At 39.0% G+C, this 23667-nt stretch overlaps 1 protein-coding gene across 5 annotated transcripts in view; it reads left to right on the top strand.

Moving 5' to 3' along the window:
• Positions 1-260: 260 nt before the first annotated feature.
• LOC149229484 (thylakoid lumenal P17.1 protein) overlaps positions 261-23667 on the top strand; it is a 301289-nt gene continuing 277882 nt past the window's right edge. For all 5 annotated transcript variants that reach the window (XR_016247290.1, XR_016247291.1, XM_089375848.1 and 2 more), the window contains exons 1-2: positions 261-626; positions 788-824. Coding sequence is in view for 3 of the 5 variants with exons in the window: in XM_089375848.1 (XP_089231974.1) it covers positions 303-626; positions 788-824 (361 nt within the window). In the remaining 2 variants the exon portion in view is untranslated. The remainder of the gene's footprint in view (positions 627-787; positions 825-23667) is intronic.

Genomic DNA, 23667 nt, shown 5'->3' with positions numbered 1-23667 from the left:
AAAATTAAAATTAAAATATATAATGTAAAAGTCATATAAATTTAATTATGATATTGAGTACGGCTCTTAATATTTAAAAATAAATATATGTATAAAGTTTGAATACCGTTCTTAATATTTAAAGAATCTATATATATAATTTTTTAAAATAAAATATATGTAGAAAAAAATGAATATAATACTTTAAAATAAATAACTTAATAAAAATAAAAATAAATACACTAAACATAGCAGGCACTTCAGAAAAAAAACGATATCACATAACCTTTAATATTTGAAAAACGAAAACGAACGTGAGCCAAATGCCTTTCATCCCATCCATAATTCACGTACCAATGGCAATGGTATCCTCTATCTATGGCTCTTTGCATTCTCGGTCTCAATCATTTTCTCTGTTTTTCTCTGCATCTCCGCAATTCATTGGGAGGCACAGCCTTCACAGATCAAGCCTCCTATTACCCACGGTACACTCTGAAGGCTCAAGGAAGTTCCAGTGTCAAGCAAGTCTCATCGATCCTCCAATTCTAGTGGTCGCTGACATATACAGACCGCCAAATTTGCAGACTCTGCTAGTAACTACCAGCGTTTTGGCTGCAATTTTGGTCTCTGTCTACTTGGGACTGAAGGTAAACCGGCACCCAGTAACATGGAATGATAAATAAGTGTTCAATTTCCTCTATCCCTGTTCAAAATAGGAAAATATGCATATGGAGAAAATCCTTGTTGGTTTGAAAAAAAATCAAAAGTGACTGAATTCCGGTGTAAAATGTGTAACTTTTCTGTGCAGGGCGAGCCTGTTCCCTGTCAAAGATGTTCAGGAAACGGTCAGTTTTCTGTCTTATTTCCTGTGTAAAACCATTCAACGTCACTGAAAATCATGTAAATGATAAAACCATGAAAGCAGGCAATATCTGAAGTAAAAACAGATACTTCTGTGAGTTTTGAGCATCCACATTCTCACTGTCGTTTAGGAACTCTTTACTGATGGCTTACATTATGGATATGTTAAGCTCTACATAGACATATTCTCCATTTTCCTTATGTTTCATGGAACGAAATACGACGGTTGTTTCCTTCTAGTCTGCGGTTGCTCTATTAAGTTGAAAGAGGGTTTGGTGTTATAAACTGTGGGTAGGAAGGATGTTCAAACGTGTTAATTAGGTATGGGAGATGGAGACAATAGTTGAATTTTGTGTGCATGAATTCATGTGCGACGCATGTGGAGCTGACTGTGCTTTGTTGAAATTCACTGATTTTGATTTTGAATTTGGGAAGGTCGGGGTAATAATTTAAACAAAACAAGCTCGGGGTCTGGACCCGTCACTCGCAGATTTTCAATCATCTGGTCTATCTGTATACGATTTGACTTATATCAATCCTGCTTTACTCATATCAATCTCACTTATTGGGATAGAAAAAAAATCAAAAATAGAAAAAATATTAATCCATCCAATTTGCTAAGAAAAGGCTTTGAAATCAGCTGAAACTATTTTGTGGTGTCTGAAGTGAGAACACTACAGATAAATGGTCATATAAATAGGGTGTGTTACCACACAAACTATCACCTTAGATTAAAGTTTCAAGATAGGGTATTAGTCTCATGGAACTAGGAGGTACACCACTATCACCTCACCAACTCTAGGCTACACTTTAGGCTAGGGTAAATGGAATCCTAACCAAGAAGGGTTTCTCCATGGGTTACTAAGCTTTAATGCGTATGTAGTATGCAGTGGGAGTATGAGAAAACTTAGCAACATGAACAAAAAGGAAGAGCATGAATTAGAGTTTGTGTTGTTGAGGATTGATGGACAAAAGGGAGACTAGTGCATTTATTAGCTTGAGCAATGAGGTCATGTGAGTAATCTGAGAGGGAAGTTCTATTAAAGAAATAGGGGAACATAGGCAGCCAAGTTGGTGAGCACAATCAAACCCCAATTTTGGTTGCTATATCTTACAAGTTGATGGTGGAGAGGGTCTTCATGAGATCCACCACTCAAAACAATAAAATGATGGCCCTTGTACAAAGATTGCTTACATATACATCTAATCAATATATCTAGAATGTGCACTGTTCTCCTCCCTAATACAAATGACACAAAGGGAAATAGGCAAGTAAATTACTTCAATCCTCTCAATAAGATAAATGTACCTTTTATGGCCCTTATGTTGTCTTCTTTTATCCATAACCTGCAAAATGACTTCCAATTGAGTACCTAGGACATATGGGCACATGTGGAAACTACACTAACATTTATCCATCACTTAGACAAAATAAAGATAATTAATTTTCTAAATCTTGGAGCTAGCTTGCTCACTAGTTCCTTTACTCCAAAAGTTTCCTAGTTGCAAATGGAGAGAGAAAACCTTTACATAGGTTTCAACTCAACTTTCTCATGCAATAAAATATTATTTACTTTTCTAGACCCATTAGTTCTCCAAGGAATAATTGTAGAATAATCGTCTCTAACCTCCTCAACCAACTTCTTACTAAAGATAGACAAGACTTAGTTAAGATCCTCAACTTCTTCCAATAAAACATTCCAGGAAAACCAAAATAATATTATCCTCCTCTAACTAACTTCAATGGCCAAGTTGAACAACAATAAAATATTGAAGTTAGTGGCAATTGTTTTCCAAAATTAGGGCCAAGAGTTAAGTGACTATAACCACTTCCCCAATCCATAGTGTTTCCTCTATCTCTGTTTCAAACTGAAATCTCTCCGAGTCGAATAGTGTTCCTTCATCTGCTCCCAGAAATAGATCAATAATTGATGAAGCCATAGTATAGGAAAGGCGACAGTAATGATTGTATAGTTCGATCTCCCTCTAAATTAGTTAGCTGGTTCAGATCTCCTTGAGCTTGATTGCTGGCTGCTACTGACACAGTTCTCCTGCTAATTATAATTCTAGAGAGGGTCACCATCAATTGCCTGAATCTCATCACAACAGAGAATGGTTACCCCTGCCAATGATATTAAGAAGATTGTCTGCTACAATAGGAAAATATTTTCTAGGCACAGATCTCCTGTACAGCCAGCCATTCTATCACAGTTCCTTCAAACATGGTTTAACTAGACACATACTGAGGATAGCTCTGTCAAACATGTACCAAATTTTGCGTCTTGTATTGTATGCCAATTTCTAGATCTGGACATTCATTTGCTTTAACAAATGCTTTGTATTGGGCTGAGCACTTATACTAAACTGACCTCCCATTTATACTCATATGCCCAAAAAGTATAGGTCAGAGCTGACCCTTAAATATTAAAATTCATAAACATGATTAGGGCTGACCTTTAGGCCTTAGGGTAATAGTAGTGTCTTTAAACTCTGCAATAGGATCTTGAAGCTCTGCTGCATTTGTACATCTTTTTCAATAGGATTTTGGTTGCTGTATCTTCAATGTCTGGTGCCTCAGGAGTAGCATTGGTGTTAAAATTGGCAACTAGGGCCAAACTCAATGTGGGTCATCTTATTTATGGCAACTAATATTTTTCTTGGATTCCTCTCATCGAGAGGTGTAGGATTGATCTAAAGATCATCTGATTCCGATAAGTATTCATGGAGACATGAATTTATTTGTGTGATGGGACAATTCGTCAAGGTCGGCCAGCAACCAAATTGCCCCTACTTGTGCTCCACGTTTTAGTATAAATACAAGTGCCTAGCAAAGGCACAATTCACTTGAGATCTCTTCTTCTCCACTCTTTTTGGGTTTTAGTGGGGAGAAGAATCCCTAAGTGGAAACGCTGTCTTAGAAGAGTGTTCTACACATGAAATGCCCTCGCTGTTATGGAAGGAATGCTCTCACACCTAAACGCTGTCTTAGAAGAGTGTCCTACACATGAAATGCCCTTGTTGTTATGGAAGGAATGCTCTCACACCTAAATGCTGTCTTAGAAGAGTGTTCTACACATGGAATGCCCTCGCTTTCATGGAAGGAAAAACCCTCATCCTACATGCAGTCATGAAAGGTAGAGAAGGAATGCTCTCACACTTAAATGCTGAGATAAAGAAGCCACACCTTCAGCTATCCTTAACGCTGTTCTAAGTAAGGATGCTCTAACTGTTGTTTTGATTGAAACACAGTCATGAATGATAGATCCAATCGCTGTCTTAACGGAAGCCTATTGCTGTCACTCTAACGCTGTCATAGAGGAGAAGACATTGGCATTGCTATGTGCTAGGCCGCAGGCAATAACACTATAGCTAGCCACCTTGGTCTTATGATGAATGCTGTAACATTATAGACAGCATAGTGTATGACTACAGGATGCATAGTGCAACATAGTGCACACAGTAGCAACGATGGGTACAGGATGCATAGTGCAGCATGGTGTGGCTCAGTGATACTGGACATAGTGATGGTGCAGCATGGTGTAGCTCAGAGATGCTGGACATAGTGATGGTGCAACATGGTGTAGCCTAAGTTGCATGGAAATGGATACGGGAACGGATACGGATACGGCAGGAAACAACACATAATAATATATATATATATATATATATATATATATATATATATATAGATTTTAAAAATAAAAATTTCATATTGCCATTCATATTTCAGAATCTAGATTAGATATAAACTTTAAAGACTAAAAAGAGTAAATACATAATCAATTATCATCTATAATGATAGAGTGAAATGAAAATCAGACTTCTGTAAACTTATATGATATATGAATTATGATATAATCATATATCAGACTTAAAAAAAGACAAGATAAGCACACTGTAACTACTTATCAGTCATCCCACAAGATTAGTCAAACAAATTTTATGCCAAGAGCAAACTTCAAAGCACTAATTATATCAGACTGCTGCAATTTTATATCAAACCTTCTAGAGCTCATATGTCAATCAAAAATATGACGAGGTCAGCCCACGAGATTGCTCATAATTCAACACTAAATGCAAGGAAGAGAAGCAAATATATAGTTTGATGCTAAAGTTTAAACACATTAAAATTTAAAAGAGATGCCACTGTGAACAAGAAGCTAGACTGCTGTAGCCTACATCAGACCCCTGCAATTTTTGTATCAGACTACTAACAGTAAATATTAGTCACCAAAACTTGTATAAAATGATAGCCAAATGCTTCACAATTATAAACTATAAAGTGAGTGTTATGTGACTAATTTAGAGTATGTTTAGGGTTGTTACTATGGCTTCTTTTGATGATTAAGGTCTGTAATAAATGTGTGGCATAAGACAGTGAACAAATCGGTGACAGTGGATGAGAAATAAGGCTATACAACCTTGCAGCCCCATTTCAAATGACTGATGCATCAGTTGTAGAGTCAAAATACCAAAATTGTGACCACAAAATCACAGATCAGTGGTGTTAGTCTGATCTATCATGATTCATCATCATCAATTCAGCATATGCCATAATTTATAAACATTCAACATTGTCATCATCATTGACGATTATTATAACATTCATGATTCACCGCTAAACTGCTTATTAACTAAAATGTGTGCTCCACTGAATACAGAATGATAACACCACCACTGTTTAGTATATACCAGGACCAACGATGCTTCGACGGCGTTCAGAACACTGCACTGTGCAGCTATATCTCTCGGCGGCGATGACACTGGAGTCTGGACAGTCAACTTCTCAGCGGCGATGACAATCGGCGGCAACACTCGTGACTTGTCGTTTAGGTTAGGGTAAAGTTGTAAACCGTAAGTTGTAACACTTTAAAAATTAAAAGTAATGTGTTAAAAAATGCAATCCAGCTTCACCGTTCCCGGCGGGCAAGGCGTGCATTTAAAAAAAGTTTTGATTTATGCCAAAACATATCACGATTTCAGGCAAACGTATTTTTTTTTTAAACGGGAGGGTTTTTTTGTAAAAACACCTGAAAAATGGCTGTAAAAAAAACTGGAAGTTTCCAAAAACAAAAACGGCACCAAATACGTTTTTCCGGCGTTTTTTTGCTGTTTTGGCTGTGGATACGGATCCAAAACGGAAAACGGCGTTTTGGGTTTTCAGGTAGCCGTTTCCGACAACTTAGGGTGTAGCTCAGTGATATTGGACATAGTGATGGTGCATCATGGTGTAGCTCAGTGATGCTGGACATTGTGATGGTGCAGCATGGTGTAGCTCAGTGGATGCTGGACATAGTGATGGTGCAGCATGGTGTAGCTCACTGATGCTGAACATAGTGATAGTGCAGCATGGTGTAGCTCAGTGATGCTGGACATGGTATGATGGTGCAACATAGTGATAGGCACAACATGGTGATGGAGTCACCTTGGAGAATCAGTTGAAGCAGCATGTCTTCAACTGAGTCCAACTACCTCATGTATCATCTTCTTAGAGATGATCTCTGCTCTTATATGACAAGTCAAAATGTTGACTTTTGATGTATATGCTGTCTCTCTCTTTCTGCTGAACTATTGAAGAAAATATAAGAAGAATTGATCAAGGGTTTCCCCACATTGGGGTTTGTCCCTAGTTGGCGCCACATCTTTTGTCCTCTTGTCTTGGCTTGCCTTCTGCGATTTATGTTTATGTTCTATCTGCAATTTACTATTATGCTGATGTGATTGCTAATTTGGAAAAGATATTGAGCTAACTGTGAAAATTGAAATAAATTTCTCTAAGCATAGAACATACCTAAAATTAACATGGTATCGGAGCTGAGGTGAAGACAAAGCCCAAGTAAGAGCAAAAGAGCAATAATTGAAGATGGTTGGAAAGGACAAAAAGGCTCAATGGGTTCTTCATCCCTCTTCAAGGGTGAAGTCGAAGCAGAGAACAATATCCGAGTGGCGCAGCAGAATCTTCTGATGGCCTACCTAAAGATCACTTCAATGGGAAGTCCGGATCTAAGGGTAGAAGGAAAGGCAGATGCCTTGCTTGCAATAAGTTCGGCCATTATGCGAAGGAGTGTCCGAATGGTCGGGACACATCACTTGATGATAACAATCATTCCAAGGACATCTTCAATGATCGGAGGAATGACAGGTAATGCAAGACATCAAGGAAATAGCCGACTCTTCAAAGAAAGCAAGGAACCCCAAGTATGAAGAATCAAATGTTGTTATATTGGCCCTCTCCTCCAGACTCTTTGGGAATCTGTAGTGCTTCAAGGCACTTCATCGGATAGAAGGGTGCTCTCTCAAATTTGGTAGAGATGGAAACAATCATGGGATTATCCTTGGAGTCAATGCCACCTATCCCATAAAGGGTGTAGGGAATGTTACCCCTCAATTGAATGAGTGTAACTCGATTCATTTAAAAGAAGCTCTTTATGTAGCTGATCGCAAGGAGAACTTGGTTTCCATTTCGGCAATGGAAGTCAAAGGTTTCAAGGTGGCATTCATCGATGAAAAGGTACGTGTTTTAGATTTTTCAAAGATGCTTTTATCCTTGAGTTCAGGATTGGCAATTTGTATCAAGTTGTAGAAAGTCCATTGGGGACCATGCCAGTTGACACATCTCACCAGAGGTCTACTTATGGGGCCCTACCTGATGTGAGTCAGATGGTGACAGGGATGCCTGAATTCAAGAAGAGCATGAAGGTACATATCCGAGATGTACCAAAGGGAAATATTACAAGGGGACCATTCCCCTCATGTAGCAGGTCCACAGGTTTGGAACAACCCGAGGGGTTTGAGATTCATGATCAGGAATCTCATGTATGCAGGTTGAAGAAAGCTCTCTATGATTTAAAGCTAACACCCTGGGCTTAATATGAGAGGATTGATAACTATTTGATGAATCTGAGATTCATTAGGAGTGAAGCTGATCCAAACCATTGCTTGAAGGTTGTGGATGATAGACCTCTCATACCGACACCTTCTGAGGACGACCTCTTTCTGACAGGTGCAAACCCTCTCAGTTACAAAAGTAAGAGGGAGTTGGATTCCGGATTTAGAATGATGAACTGCAAGCCCGTGACTACCTCGATGGATCTTAACTTTCAGAAGTTATGTGGTAGGGATGCCGGACCTGTTTTGGGAAATGCCTCTGAGTTTCACAAACTCATACTAGCATTGATGTTCTTGGTGAACTCCTGTCTGGATATATGTTTTGCAGTTAGCATGTTGGGCTCATATTTGGTTGAGCCTCACTGGATTGATGCCAAGAATCACTTGAGATATCTTCAGGGCACAATCTCTCATGAATTGAGATACACTGTCGGAAATGTGAAGCTGCATGATTATTCTGATGATGATTAGGCAGGCAGTGTGAAGGATCGCAAGAGCACTTCTGGGTGCTGACTCTCTTTGGGTTCTGCTCGATATCCTGGATGAGCAGGAAGCAAAAGACGGTTGCTTTGAGCACCGTTGAGACCGAATACATAGCTACGAGTATGATCTCGTGTGAAGCTGCCTGGTTGTGGAAGCTCTTCAGTGAGCTGTTTGTACACATGATGGATACCACCGTGATCTTCTGTGTCAACTAGGGGGGATTTGATTGTTGAGGAATCCTGTATTCTATGATTGCTCCAGCATATAGACATTAGATACTACCTTATCTGGGATATGGTACATTGATGAGCGAGAAGGCTCCATCGCATTGAGACTGATGTACAGGTCGCAAACATTCTGTCGAAGCCCCCTGGTCAAATTTGTGACTTTCTCGAACGACTTGGAGTCGTTGAGAGACCCTCTTATGGGGGTCCTGCATGATGCATGCATTGAACTCTAGGAGCTCAGGGGGGCTTGGGGTACTTCTTGGAGCAACAAGCAACCATAGGGTGACTCACACTCCCCTAATGGTGCGTTGTGTACAGGGTGAATGGTTCAACCTTCCCCTGTGATACCCTGTGACCACTTATGGATAGGATGAGTGGTTCTCCTGTCGAGGCATCCTACCCATGCAGTCTGGGACTCATGGGAAGTACTTCTCATCTGGCCAATGAGTAGGGAAATGGGGTTAGGGACCATAGTAGTACTATCGATGGATGCATTGATGTATCTACCGTACTCCCTATGCTAGGATGACCTCCATTGATCTGGGATCAATGAAACTGATCTAGGATCAGTATGAGTGATTTGAGACACTCTCTTTTGATATTGATTTGGGATCAATTGGAACTGACTTTGAGTTAGTAAGAGTGATATGACTCACTCTCTTGGAACTGATCTGGGATCAGTAAGATTTGTATGATACACTCTCTTCATATGGAACTGACTTCGGTTCAGTAGAGAATGGTATGAGACATTCTCAATCAATTCTTCTTCTTCATGGTTCAGCATAGCAGAGCAGGCCACTGATGGCAGAGATAGTATAATCTGGTAGATGGATCAGCGGATGGAGTTCTCCCTAGTTGAGAGGGAGTGTTAAAATTGGCAACTAGGGCCAAACTCAATGTGGGTCATCTTATTTATGGCAACTAATATTTTTCTTGGATTCCTCTCATCGAGAGGTGTAGGATTGATCTAAAGATCATCTAATTCCGATAAGTATTCATGGAGATATGAATTTATTTGTGTGATGGGACAATTCGTCAAGGTCGGCGAGCAACCAAATTGCCCCTACTTGTGCTCCACGTTTTAGTATAAATACAAGTGCCTAGCAAAGGCACAATTCACTTGAGATCTCTTCTTCTCCACTCTTTTTGGGTTTTAGTGGGGAGAAGAATCCCTAAGTGGAAACGCTGTCTTAGAAGAGTGTTCTACACATGAAATACCCTCGCTGTTATGGAAGGAATGCTCTCACACCTAAACGCTGTCTTAGAAGAGTGTTCTACACATGAAATGCCCTCGTTGTTATGGAAGGAATGCTCTCACACCTAAACGTTGTCTTAGAAGAGTGTTCTACACATGGAATGCCCTCGCTGTCATGGAAGGAAAAACCCTCATCCTACACGCAGTCATGAAAGGTAGAGAAGGAATGCTCTCACACTTAAACGCTAAGATAAAGAACCCACACCTTCAGCTATCCTTAACACTATTCTAAGTAAAGATGCTCTAACTGCTGTTTTGATTGAAACACAGTCATGAATGATAGATCCAATCGTTGTCTTAACGGAAGCCTATTGCTATCACTCTAACGCTGTCATAGAGGAGAAGACATTGGCATTGCTATGTGCTAGGCCGTAGGCCATAACACTATAGCTAGCCACCTTGATCTTATGATGAATGCTGTAACATTATAGACAGCATAGTATATGACTATAAGATGCATAGTGCAACATAGTGCACACAGTAGTAGTGATGGGTACAGGATGCATAGTGCAGCGTGGTGTAGCTCAGTGATACTAGACATAGTGATGGTGCAACATGGTGTAGCTCAGTGATGCTAGACATAGTGATGGTGCAACATGGTGTAGCTCAGTGATGCTGGACATAGTGATGGTGCAACATGGTGTAGCTCAGTGATGCTGGACATAGTGATGGTGCAGCATGGTGTAGCTCAGTGATGCTGGACATAGTGATGGTGCAGCATGGTGTAGCTCAGTGATGCTGGACATAGTGATGGTGCAACATGGTGTAGCTCAGTGATGCTGAACATAGTGATGGTGCAACATGGTGTAGCTTAGTGATGCTGGACATGGTATGATGGTGCAACATGGTGCAACATAGTGATAGGCACAACATGGTGATGGAGTCACCTTGGACAATCAGTTGAAGTAGCATGTCTTCAACTGAGTCCAACTACCCCATGTATCATCTTCTTAGTGATGATCTCTGCTCTTATTATGACGAGTCAAAATGTTGACTTCTGATGTATATGCTCTCTCTCTCTTTCTGCTGAACTATTGAAGAACATATATGAAGAATTGATCAAGGGTTTCCCCACAGTGGGGTTTGTCCCTGGCTGGTGCTACATCTTGTGTCCTCTTGTCTTGGCTTGTCTTCTGCGATTCATGTTTATGTTCTATTTGCAATTTACTATTATGCTGATGTGATTGCTAATCTGGAAAATATATTGAACTAACTGTGAAAATTGAAATAAATTGCTCTAAGCATAGAACACACCTAAAATTAACAATTGGAAAGTTGTTCTTGTATTTTTTTAAACCCATTAGACTTTTCTTTCTCAATTTCATCCTTCCTCCTTTCTCCTGGATCACTTGTCTTTGGGCAACAACCAACACCCCTTCTTGAGTCATGCAAAAAAGTGCCTTCACTATTGGGTTAAAGCCTATATAAGGTTTAAGACAAAGATTGCATATACATTCCTGTCAACCACCTCTTGGAATTCTTGAAACCTTTGTAACATGCCTCCAAAGAGGGTAATAGTCAATCCTCTTGCTGGCCCTTGGCATTGGGCTAGAAGTCCTTTGATTGGAAGCCATTACAGTTGCAAAAAAATGAAAAAAACAAACCTGCAGTAAATAAAATGAAAAATGAAATAATAAACCTACGTTGCACTAGTTTTTGGAATGGGGGATTGACAAGGATGGGAGGATGCATCCCTGGGACAACTAGAGTGCACCCCAAATTTTTGAGGGGATGGCAGGTTGGGGACAATAATAATAATAATATTAAAAAATACTAAAAATTTAGAATTCACCATAAACATTTGTAATTGCTTCAAGCTTGTAAGCATAAGAAGCTATACTATATACTATTATGCACAACTCTTACACTTGCCAATCGTAAAAAAATTTGGACAACTTAAAAAAAGGGTCGAATGACATTCTATTATTGTCTACTAGACATGAACAAAATGCAGTTTAGCTTTGGGAAACTTACGTGTAATTGTTTGTGATTTGCAGTAAGCTCGATGAAGGGTCTATGAAGTGGGGAACTATCTCTATAGCAGCTTTTCTTGCTCATATTTCTTGTTAATGATGATTATGCTAAAACATAAAAGGAATTTCCTTCTCAAATAGTTTTGCATATTTCAACAATTTTGTTGAAAACCACTATAAAACATTTTGATTCTATATAGGGATTAGATTCACATTTCATATCAAGAAGGTGATTGGATAGGAATTTATTCAAACATTTAGTACCTGATCCAAGTCACTATTTTTGGTAGTTTTCACAATGCTTGAGGTTGGGATGGTGGAAGCATTGTCTTTCAATGACTACTTGGAAACCCATGTACAATATGTAAAAGTTGAGATAACCTAAAAAATGAGAAGAACATGAGCAATAACCACAAGGACCAACCCTTTTGAATGTTGCATTTTTTTTTCTTGACATGGAGGCTTTACTTGTTGTAATGTTGTTGCTAAAAATTTAATACTTAAATCACCAGAAACCTAAGTTGAAACCTGTCATACAAAACCCATGTTTTAAGTTGCAACTTGTATGACAAATTTAGATTTAGCACAAGTAATCCTATATGTAAGGAAACCTTAGGTAGTAAGCCCCCTTGGAACCTAAGGGAGTCAGCGAAAGAAGTAAGGTTCATTCCCCAGATGATCCTTAATGTAAGGAATCTTTAACTAATCTGTGAACCTCTTAAACTTCAAATCCCAATGCCTTTCCTATCTGCTTCTTGAAGGTAGGAAACTTCAAAACTTCCATTCCACCAAGGGCATTGGGACCTTTACATTTGTTACCCTTGTAATATCAAATTTTGAATTCTCCAATGAAGATGTATCCCAAGATTTTGCACCTTCTTAGGAACTTGATTGTGAATTTTCTTTGGAGGAGAAAATGGTTCTTTTCGACATGGACTAAATGCATCCTTGTTTCTCTTGCTATTAGTCAGACCTTTGAACCTAGCTTCCAACATAATATGAACTTCCTCTGGTGATGACATCTCTCCATATAACTTTGTAACTTTGTCAACTGGTCAAGGATCAACTTGCTACATGCCACTCCCGAGCATCATATTACATGTGTTGGTAAAACCGGCAAAATTTGGGTTCCCCACTACAAGACTTTACACTACTGCACAAGTTACTTTTGCATGGAAGGCTTCACAAGGCCTACACCAATGAATAAAGGGCTCCTCAATTGCATTAGCTTTTTAAAGATTATTTGGAAGCATTTGAGTTTTGAATGGAATTTTTACCTATCTTGTAGAAATTCCTCGAAATTCAGCAATTGCTTAATGAACAATTCTGAAAACTAGTTTCTATTCACAAGACAATTTTTTTCCACTAATTTGCAGCGAAATAGAACATAAATAAATCACAGTCACATAGTAGCAAAACACAATAATTTTTCTAGGGAACCCAATTGGGAAAACCCTTTGCTTGATTGAAAATTTTATTGATAAAAAAACTGAGCAATGGATCTCTTATAATACAATATTGTTTCAATAACAAAACACACTTGCTTCCCTGCTTGTTCTAAGTTTGAAACCCTTGCAAGAACGCCGATCTCTGCTGCCCTCTTTCCTTGCCTTTCCTTTGCTCTAAATTCTTTGCTCAAACCCAGGAAATAAGCCCCTATTTTCTAGCGCATGAGCTGCTCCTATTTCTTAGGAATTAGCCCCTAAATTCTAGCTCATTCACAAGGAAAAATTACCTTCTATCAATTCGCACAAGCCTCTCCTTGGCTCGTTCTATCTCACAAGCTCCACACACAAACTCATGCATACAATTATGATACAAATTGTGCCTTCGTTCCTCCTTTTAAGCAAATCAAAATGGCTAAATCTGGAAAGTTCTATTTCTGGAAAGTCAAACTGGTGATTGAGTTGTTAACTGAGTTGAAGTGGATTATGCAACTTGTCCTGAGTCTTGATCTAGAATTAGAGACTTGTCACTCGTCCTTTTCCCGAATTAACTCACACTAGAAGACAATAACTAAGCCTTGCACATTTGCGCATTAGCTGAACTGCTTCATCACTCGTCCTAATTCTTAGGAAACTTGAGCATGCTAAGGAAGAACTCATTGAGGTCTCTTTGACTAAGGAACAAGTCAAAGAAACCCTTTTACGCTACCATTTTCAACACTCCCTCTTAGCGAGGAAGGGATTCTGTACAACTCCCAACTTATCTTTGAAATGAACAAAACTACTTCTTACCAATGCCTTGGTCAAGATATCTGCTATCTACTCCCCTGTTGGAATGTATGGTAGCTTCACTATCCCTTTCTGCACACAATCTCTGATATGATGATACTTGATCTCGATATGCTTTGAGCGATCATGAAACATTGGGTTCTCAGAGAGCTTGATGCAACTTTGATTATCACAGTGTATCATGGTAGGCTCCATCCTCTGTCTGAAAAGTCCCACAAGCAACTTCCTCATCCAAATAGCCTCGCATGCTGCCAAACTGGCAGTTATGTACTTGACCTCTTCTAAACTGAGTGCAACTGATCTCTATTTCCTGCTGTACCAAGAAACAATTGCCAACCCAATATAGAAGACACCACCTGAAGTACTCTTCATGTCTGTGGTGTTGAAAATTTGGCAGCTCAGGGATGAATTTCTAAAAATAGAAAGTATAAGAATAGAAATTCTAAAATAGAAAGTCTTAAGTATGACTTTCTAGAAATAGTAAATCACCTTGCATCAATTGGTAATCAAGTATTGTTGATGGAAAATCGCTTCTAATCATCAATCAATCATAATAGTTCAATTTCAACTTAATCATCAATATTATCAATTTATCATTAGTAATATTATTATTATTCTTATGATACTATTATATTATTATTAAAACGAAATTCAAGTCACTCAATCATGGCTCTCAATAATGTTCTCTTACACTCTCATTATTGGCATGGCATATTTCTCTTACACGTTCATTAATGCTCTTACACTCTCTTACACACATTAAAGCACGCCATAAAAGACTTTCTTACACTCTCTTACACTCAATAAAAGCATGTCATAAAAGATTCCTCTTACTCACTCTTTAATGCATATGTTGCTCTCTCTTAAAAACATAAGTTACAAAGGCATGTGTACCTCCTTAATGGCATGCGTTACATTTCATAAATGGTCATGAGTTACACTTCTCAAGCCATGTGAGTTACTCCTCCTTTATGGCATGGATTCATTGCTCATCCTATATATATGTGCCTCATTCTTTCTCCCCTCACTACTTATGCATTGTGAAAGAAGAATTCAAACTTGAGAGAGAGTTGGAGAGAGTTGAAGAAGATTGTGAAAGAGAGACTTGGAGAGTAAGAGCAGAACTTGGTGAGGCAATGTTGATTCAGTACTTCAATGTTTCAGTGTTGATTTAGTTGAAGGGAAGGTTGATTCAGTGTGTGCATCCGCTGTTGCTACCATTGGACTTCATGCTAAAACTTGTTCAGATTTGGGTGACTCATTCTCTTGATCTCTCATTGTACTCTGCTGAATAATTGATTTCTAATAGAAGAAGAATCTGGTTGGGTTTTCCCCTAGTGGGTTTTGCCCTGGTCATTGGACCTAAATTCTTTGTGTATCATTTTTTATTCTTGGTTGTCTTCTAATGCGCATTTGATTTATGTTCTATCTACAAATCCTTATCTAATATTGCAACATAATTTTTTTTTGTAATAAGTGATTGTTACAACATAGAACATTAGAGTTTCAACATGTGGAGCACCCTTACCAATCTGCATCTATGAAGCCCTCAAGCCTCACGCCATCAACCTGTCTATACCACAATCCATGATCCACTGTGCCTCTGAGATATCTCAACACATGCTTTGTAGCAACTGAGTGAACTCTGGTTGGTTCCACCATGAGCTGATTCAACTAGTTGATTGTGTTGCACCTATGTTGTCACAAGTTCAAAGAAGCAGTTGCACATAATTTTCGATGTTCAGAATCATTAGCTAGCCAATTATCATGTCATTGTAAACCCAATTTCTGCAATTTATAATGCAAATGATGCTAGTATGCCTGTTGAATTATGTAACAACTTAGGCAAGCCTATGATTTTGGCGACAAATTTCATTCTAGGAGATTTTTCGTCTTACTGAATTATGTGTGTTTTTAAACACGATAATCGGCAAAGTTTTTCCCTCCAGCTTAAACCCCAAAGCTAGGGTGGAATTTATTGACGAAGTCTTAGGTGAGTCCTAGTGTTCTTAGTCGAGTCTACTGTAAAAGTGATTTGGGAATAATTTAAGATATTTGGCTAAATTATTTTATCACAAGTCACTTGGTTGACTAAATCATATTGTGTTGCAGAATTGGGTAAAAATTATGAGGGTCTATAACGAATGGGTATTCCCCCTTTGAGGGTTGAATTTGTAATTATCTGATGTAAAAATATTTTAGTGCATGGTCTCTCGCAATCAGACACCATGGCTAAAGTATTTGAGGGTGGAAAAATAATTAATCCCCTCTAGTGTCAATTAATTAATTTTTCTGGCAAAATAAAAATAAAATCCTAAGCTAGAAAATTAATTAATTTAGAGTCAAAAAATAAATTTTAGAGAAATTAATTTCTCCAAGTGGAAAATGACCAAAAATTTCGTGGGTCAAGAAGAAGTCAATTTTTGGAGGTCCCCCACCAAGGAAAAAATGGATTTTTTTAAGAAAATTAAGTCCTTGGACCTTAGTGGTTAAGTCAAAGTCAAAATTTTGAGGGAATTAATCCAAAAAATCAATTTTTGGATTAATAAAAAATGGGTTTTATGAGAAATTCGAAAATTCCTCAAAAATAAATATTTTCGACGGCAGAGATTAAAGATGATCAAATATTTATCGATGATCGAGATTATTTTGACGGGGATCAAGCCAACTAGCGGTTATTTTCCACTAGGAAGATTTACCTATAAATTAAAAGCCATTTGCTTCTCCAGGGACAATGATGAAAGCTCTGACTCTAGTCAATGTAATTTGTAACGCTGGTTCTGTTCCATTGATCTGCTAGGAATGTTTGAAATATTGTAATAAAAGACTTTTGTTCCCAACATTGTGCTATAATATAGTGGAGAGATAGAGCTTGTTAGTCAAGGCCTTGCTATATCACTATGTTGACAATGTCAGTCATGATATTGATGCTTAAGATGGCTTATCAATCTGACTCTTCTTATGATAATATTTCAATTTGATATTTTCCTTGTATCTTGTAGTGCAATTATGAATACCTCCCTAGTTAAGAGGAAGTGTTGAAAATTGTAACTAGGTTTGGTCTTCATAATTTTCATTGTACTTATGTAATTATATATTTTATGTAAAAGAAAAAAAAAGGAAAATATTTTTTTTTTCAAGCATTGGTTTCATGCTCAGGTCAATTTGTTAATTAGATCAAGCATGTTCTTCATGCTTCTAGGGTTTATTGAGTCAAAAGAATATTTGTCTTAAGTCTTGTACTAGTCCTTTTGAGAAATCAAGTTATAGCTTAGTACTTCAACTATTGGATTTCATGGATGCTTCATGTAATGGTGCATTGGACATTTCAACATAATATTGAGAATCTCGTTGAGCCAAGGCAACAATTTCATCCATGTATTGTTGAATGTTGTGCGACTTATCTCATGATGATTCAATGGTATGTGATTGTTCTTTCCATGTGCTAAGTTAACAAACAAGTCTTTTGTTGATTTAACACATATCTTACTTAAGTTGTATGATGTTTATGCTTTCATTGTTGTTGTTGATTAAGAAATAATTCACAACCAATAAACAAATTCTTTCTTTCATCTATGCATCTTAATTGATGTATGCTTACATTCTTCCTTTAAAGATTCATGTTACTTTCTTTAGTTGTTGTTATGTCTTTTGTATCTTACTTTTATAGTATTTCATAAATGTTAAATTTGGCAACTAGGGCCAAACTCCACACGGGTCATCTTATTTATGACAGCTGATATTTTTCTTGGATTCCTCTCTCTGAGAGGTGTAGGATTGATCTAAAGATCATCCGATTCCGATATGTACAAATGAAGTTATGAATTTATTTTGATTATGATCAAATTATCTAGGTCAGCCTCTTCTATATGTCGGCTCACCTAATCCAGTAGTCACATCTCTTGACCCCCACCGATTAGTATATATAGAGGTGCTTTCTCCCTCACTCACACATCCAAGAAGAGAATCAAAACGATAATAACACCGCTGCGTTTGAAGTGCGGATCTGAGGCAAGGATGAGGAGAGTGCAGCCAAGTTTAGGAGAGGTTCTTTTCTGCGTTTTGGTGCGGATTTCTCCGTGGAGAAAGCTGCAGCTAGAAGGTACCTAAAGAGAAGACGTGTGGGCAGTTTGTGGCACATCTCCCTTGCTAAACAAAACCGCAGATCAGAGGTAAGGTTAAAGGGTTTTCTGTGCTTAGTTACAGTGTTTGGGTATTCTGTTTTGGGCCGCAGGTGATGATGTTACAGCAGCATGCGTGGAGGTTTGTTGAGAGGCTGAGAGACCTAGTAAGGGTCCTCTCACCTAGCTGCAGCTCCTAAGGAGACACCGCAGCCCAACTGAAGGTGTAAACCCTTGTCTAAATGTCAAAATCCTTGCTGTAGCAGATCCGAGATCTGTAGGGCGCCTTGAGGTGGTTTCTTAAGGACATACAACAGCAGATTGGAAGCCTAGAAGGACAGCAAAGGGTGACAAGGGAACACAGTGATTGAAGGACTGTTGTGGTAGATTTTTGGATGCCCTAACCAAAGATAAGAAGCCACAGCAGTAAAGCACAGAAATCATGACAAGGAGGCAACAACAAGGTGGTTGTATATGGCTCCTTGGTAATGTTTTGATCAATCAGCGTAGAAGATAGGAGCTTATAAAAGGGAGGCAGCAATAGAAGAAGGTTTTTCTGGGATAGTTATGGCTGGGAATTCTTCCAAATAGGGGACATACCTATGGTGAGCTTGCTGCAGTCCTGTAGCAGTTGTTTAGAGGTCTAATCAAGCTTAAAAGGGGTGCAGGAATAGTCATCTAGGAGAGCGAGTTCCCAGATATGATAAAGGGAAGGAAGCCACCTCAAATTATGTAGTGGGCTGCTGTAGGTTTCAGTTGAAGCCCTATCCTGTAATCAAAACTCAGTCCATGAACAACAGTGACAGGTACTCAGAATTGCAGTCTTCAGCCCTTGGTGCCAGAATTGCAATTCTATTGAGTCAATTTCATGGTTAAGATCTTTGATGTCAGATCTCCTATTTGGCAAGTCAGTATTGACTTTAAATCATTGTACTCTCTCTCTCTCTCTCTGCTGAACTATCGAAGAATATATAAGAAGAATTGACCAAGGGTTTCCCCACATTGGGGTTTGTCCCTGGCTGGTGCCACATCTTGTGTCCTCTTGTCTTGGTTTGTCTTCTTATGTTTATGTTTATGTTCCATCTGCATTTTATTATCATGTTGATGTGATTGCTAATCTGGATATGGATAGAGAAATTGAAGTAAAAATGCTCTAAAGCATAGAACATACCATTGTTTCCAAAATTTAACATGGTATCAGAGCTAGGTTAGGACAAAGCCCAAGCAAGAGTGAGAGAAAGCAATCTCTAAGAGTTCGTTGACAAGCCTCCGTGATTCCTGCGAGTCTAAAGTATATTCAAGCATGATATGGGCTGGAATATTGAAAATACAAATCCATACATTACAGTGATATGTCTTGATGAACATCTGAAGAATGTTGCATAAGGCTGGATACTGTAGCTACAAAGATTGCAAGGCATTAATACCATTTGTTGACATGGCCCCTGCACATGCTAATACCAAGGAGCATACCTTGTTGAAACAAGTTAGGTAGACATGACAAGAGGTTGAATTCCTCTTCAAGGTTGAAGTGCTGAAGGCTGAATTGTAGAACTTGATGAAGTATAGACTATTTGCGTTGAGGGGATCAAATCATGTTTAATCGAGGACACTTCAACCCTATTCAAAGGAACCCAATGCTAATTTATCATCCCTCTCTTGATTGCACTTATTGGCATGTAATCCGATCTTTGCATCAAAGAAACAGTGAGGACATTTTCTGAAAGCTCGCATCCACAGAGATGTTATGTCACAAAATGATGATCACAGAAGTACAATCCTCTGGACACTCGCATGTCATAGAAAGAGAAGGTGCCACAGAGCTCTGGTATGTATATTTCATTATTGAACAAGTGAATATTTCAATGTTTTTGTGACAGGACTGATCTCCAATGCTGGAAGGCATTTAAGGCCTTCCTATTCGACCATACTCTAGAAGAAAGGAAAATGGTCTATATTCAACCCATAAAGGACAGCCTTCAAAAGAATTAAAATTCTGAGTTTACTCCTGCGTAAATACTCAGTCCGAAGTTGACTTTGAGGACACTTTGAGCATGAACTCCAGTAAGGTCATCACCTTGATCTCAGTATCAGTTCATAGCATAAAAGGATTAAACATCTACTCATATCATGTACGTTTGGAATCAGTATGAGCTCCTGGGTGATGAAATCCATAAAGTGTGCCTTCATCTCATACATGGATTCACAACCTGAATCTCTTATGTCAGTCAAGCTGACCTGTGAAATGTTATTTACTTACAGCGGCAATATTTTTATTCATCAGCAAACTTTTGAGCACATTGAAGAGGAAGAGATCTACAAGCCTCAAGCAGTTTGGATCCTCCATTGGCTTATGTAATAAATCAAGGCTCCAGCAGGTATTCACAGTCCCTCATCATTCCATGTCAAGCACCAGAACCTAGAGGGGAGAAGTCAGGTTCTCTTCATCAGTTTAAAGTACTTTCCTTTTGATCTTGGAAGTACTTCAGTACATTAGAAATAACTCAACATCAAGCATGGAAGGTCATCAATGACAGAAGCATTGGCAATGAATCTTGTTCACAATCGAAGTTGTGAACAAGATGTGTAAGTTCGAGATAGTCTGATGAACTTAAGGACAAATCTAATTCTTTGTCTTACACTAACGACTTCTGATGAATTACAAAAGTAGCTGTGTAACAAGTTTTGGGAGGAATACAACATAACAGAATATCCTGGTTAGGAATGGCTTCATTTCATCAGATGATTTGAAACTGGATATCTTTGATATAGCAACACTGTTTATTCCTCGTGCAGTAGTTGATGTTATACTTCCTCAATTCAAAGGAAGATGATGAAATTCTGAAGTCACTTATCATGGTCATATGGATACAAATGGCTGGATGAGAAAATCATCCTTATTGAGTAGTTTCATGCACATGGCAGAAATCATTTAGCAAGCTCATCGTTGAAAGATAAATGACCATCTGACGTATGGCTTCAGAGGGAGCCATAGAGTATTTCAAGAAAGATAACCATGTCAAAGGGTGCTGATTCATGATAGCTGATTATAATATGATATCTGATGACTCTAAAAATGATATCCTTGTTATTTAAGAGGCAGCATGATTGGCTGACCCTGATGTATAGACCAAATGATAAATAGTAGGGTGCAGATGGCTTCATGGATACACTCTGTTCAAGCATGCTTTTCCAATTTTTAAAGGGAGCCATGATGTTTATTGAGATCCTCTCATGTAAGAGGGAGTTGGCTTTTGAATTTGAGATAAAGGACCTAGGTACTACTTCCTAGGATTGGAGGTTTGGCAAAAGCTAGGAGAAATTTTCCTATCTCAAGGAAAATATGTTGTATTGGAAAGATCTGGACCGCAAGCCTGTGACTAACCCAATGGAACTTAACTTTAAAAGGTTATGTGGCAGTGTTGCCGGACCTGAATTGGGAAATGCTTGAGTATCGTTAACTCATAGGAGCACTAATGTTCTTGGTGAACTCTCGTTTGGACATATGTTTTGCAGTTAATACGTTGAGCCAATATATGGTTGAGCCTCATCATATACATTGGATTGGTGCCAAGAATCTTCTGAAATATCTTCAGGGCACAATCACTCATGGACTGAGATACACTGTCGGAGATGAGAGGCTGCATGGTTATTCTGATGATGATTGGGCTGGCTGTGTGGTGGATCGCAAGAGCACTTCTGGGCGCTGTTTCTCTTTGCATTCTGCTTCGATATCCTAGATGAGCAGGAAGCAGAAGTCGGTTGCCTTGAGCACCGTCGAGGCCGAATACATAGCTACTAATATGGCCTCCTATGAAGTTGTCTAGTTGAGGAAGCTCCTCAGTGAGTTGTTTGGACATGTGTTGGATACTATCGTGATCCTCTGCGACAACCAGAGTGGGATCCGATTATCAGAGAATCCAGTGTTTCATGACCGCTCCAAGCATATAGATATCAGGTACCACTTTAGTTGGGATATGGTACAACGAGGAGCAATAAGGCTCCATCACATTGGAACTGATGAGCAGGTCGTCGATATTCTGACAAAGCCCCTGGGAAAGGTCAAGTTCTTGACCTTCCGAGAACGACTTGGAGTCGTGGAGAGACCCTCTTCTAAGGGTCCTGTATGATATGGACATTGAGCTTTGGGAGCTCAGGGGGGGCTTGGGGTACTTCTTGGAGCGATGAGAAACCATAGGGTGAGTGGTTCAACCTTCCCCTAGTGGTTTGCTGTGTACAGGGTGAGTGGTTCAGCCTTCCCTTGTGATACCCCGTGGCGACATGTAGGCAGGATGAATGGTTCATCCTTCTCCTACTGAGACATCCTACCCATGCAGTCTAGGACTCATGGGAAGTACTTCTCATCTCGCCAATGAATAGGGAAATGAGGATAGGGACCATAGTACTACAGATGGATGCATCATGTACTATTGTACTTCCTGTGCTAGGATGACCTATATTGATCTGGGATCAATTGGAACAGACTTTGGGTCAATAAGAGTGGTATGAGACACTCCCTTTTACCTGGGACTGACTTCAGGTCAATAGAGAATGGTATGATACATTCTCAAACACTTCTTATTCTTCATAGTTAAGAAAAGCAGTGCGTTGATGGCAGAGATAGTACCGATTAGCAGATGGATTAGCAGATGGAGTTCTCCCTAGTTGAGAGGGAGTATTAAATTTGGCAACTAGCGCCAAAATCTACATGGATCATCTTATTTATGACAACTGATATTTTTCTTGGATTCCTCTCTTCGAGAGGTGTAGGATTGATCTAAAGATTATTCGATTCCGACATGTACAAATGAAGTTATGAATTTATTTTGATTATGATCAAATTATCTAGGCCAGCGTCTTCTATATGTCAGCTCACCTAACCCAATAGTCATGTCTCTTGACCCCCACTGATTAGTATATATAGAGGTGCTTTCTCCCTCACTCATACACATCCAAGAAGAGAATCAAAACGATACGAACACCTCTGCGTTTGAAGTGCGGATCTGAGGCAAGGATGAGGAGAGTGCAACGAAGTTTAGGAGAGGTTCTTCTCTGCGTTTTGGTGCGGATTTCTCTGTGGAGAAAGCTGCAACTAGAAGGTACCTAAAGAGCAGACGTGTGGGCAGTTTGTGGCATGTCCCCCTTGCTAAACAAAACCGCAGATTAGAGGTAAGGTTAAAGGGTTTTTTGTGCTTAGTTACAATGTTTGGGTATTTTGTTTTGGGCCATAGGTGATGATGTTACAACAACATGCGTGGAGGTTTGTTGAGAGGCCAAGAGGCCTAGTAAGGGTCCTCTCACCTAGCCGCAACTCAGGTGATGATGTTACAACAACATGCATGGAGGTTTGTTGAGAGGCCGAGAGACCTAGTAAGGGTCCTCTCACCTAGCCACAACTCCTAAGGAGACACTGCAGCCCAAACTGAAGGTGTAGACTCTTGTCTAAATGTCAAATTCCTTGCTGTAGTAGATCCGATATCTGTAGGGTGCCATGAGGTGGTTTCTTAAGGACATACAACAACATATTGGAAGCCTAGAAGAACAACAGAGGGTGACAAGGGACCACATCGATTGAAGGACTGTTATGGTAGATTTTTGGAGGGTTTTTGGATGCCCTAACCAAAGATAAGAAGCCACAACAATAAA

This window comes from Pinus tabuliformis, chromosome J (genome assembly GCF_031772625.1).
Source record: "Pinus tabuliformis cultivar Carrire ecotype Pingquan chromosome J, CPIR1, whole genome shotgun sequence".
Lineage (NCBI taxonomy): Eukaryota > Viridiplantae > Streptophyta > Pinopsida > Pinales > Pinaceae > Pinus > Pinus tabuliformis.
The sequence above is the reverse complement of the archived record's forward strand: the minus strand, read 5'-3'. Positions and strand labels throughout refer to the sequence as shown.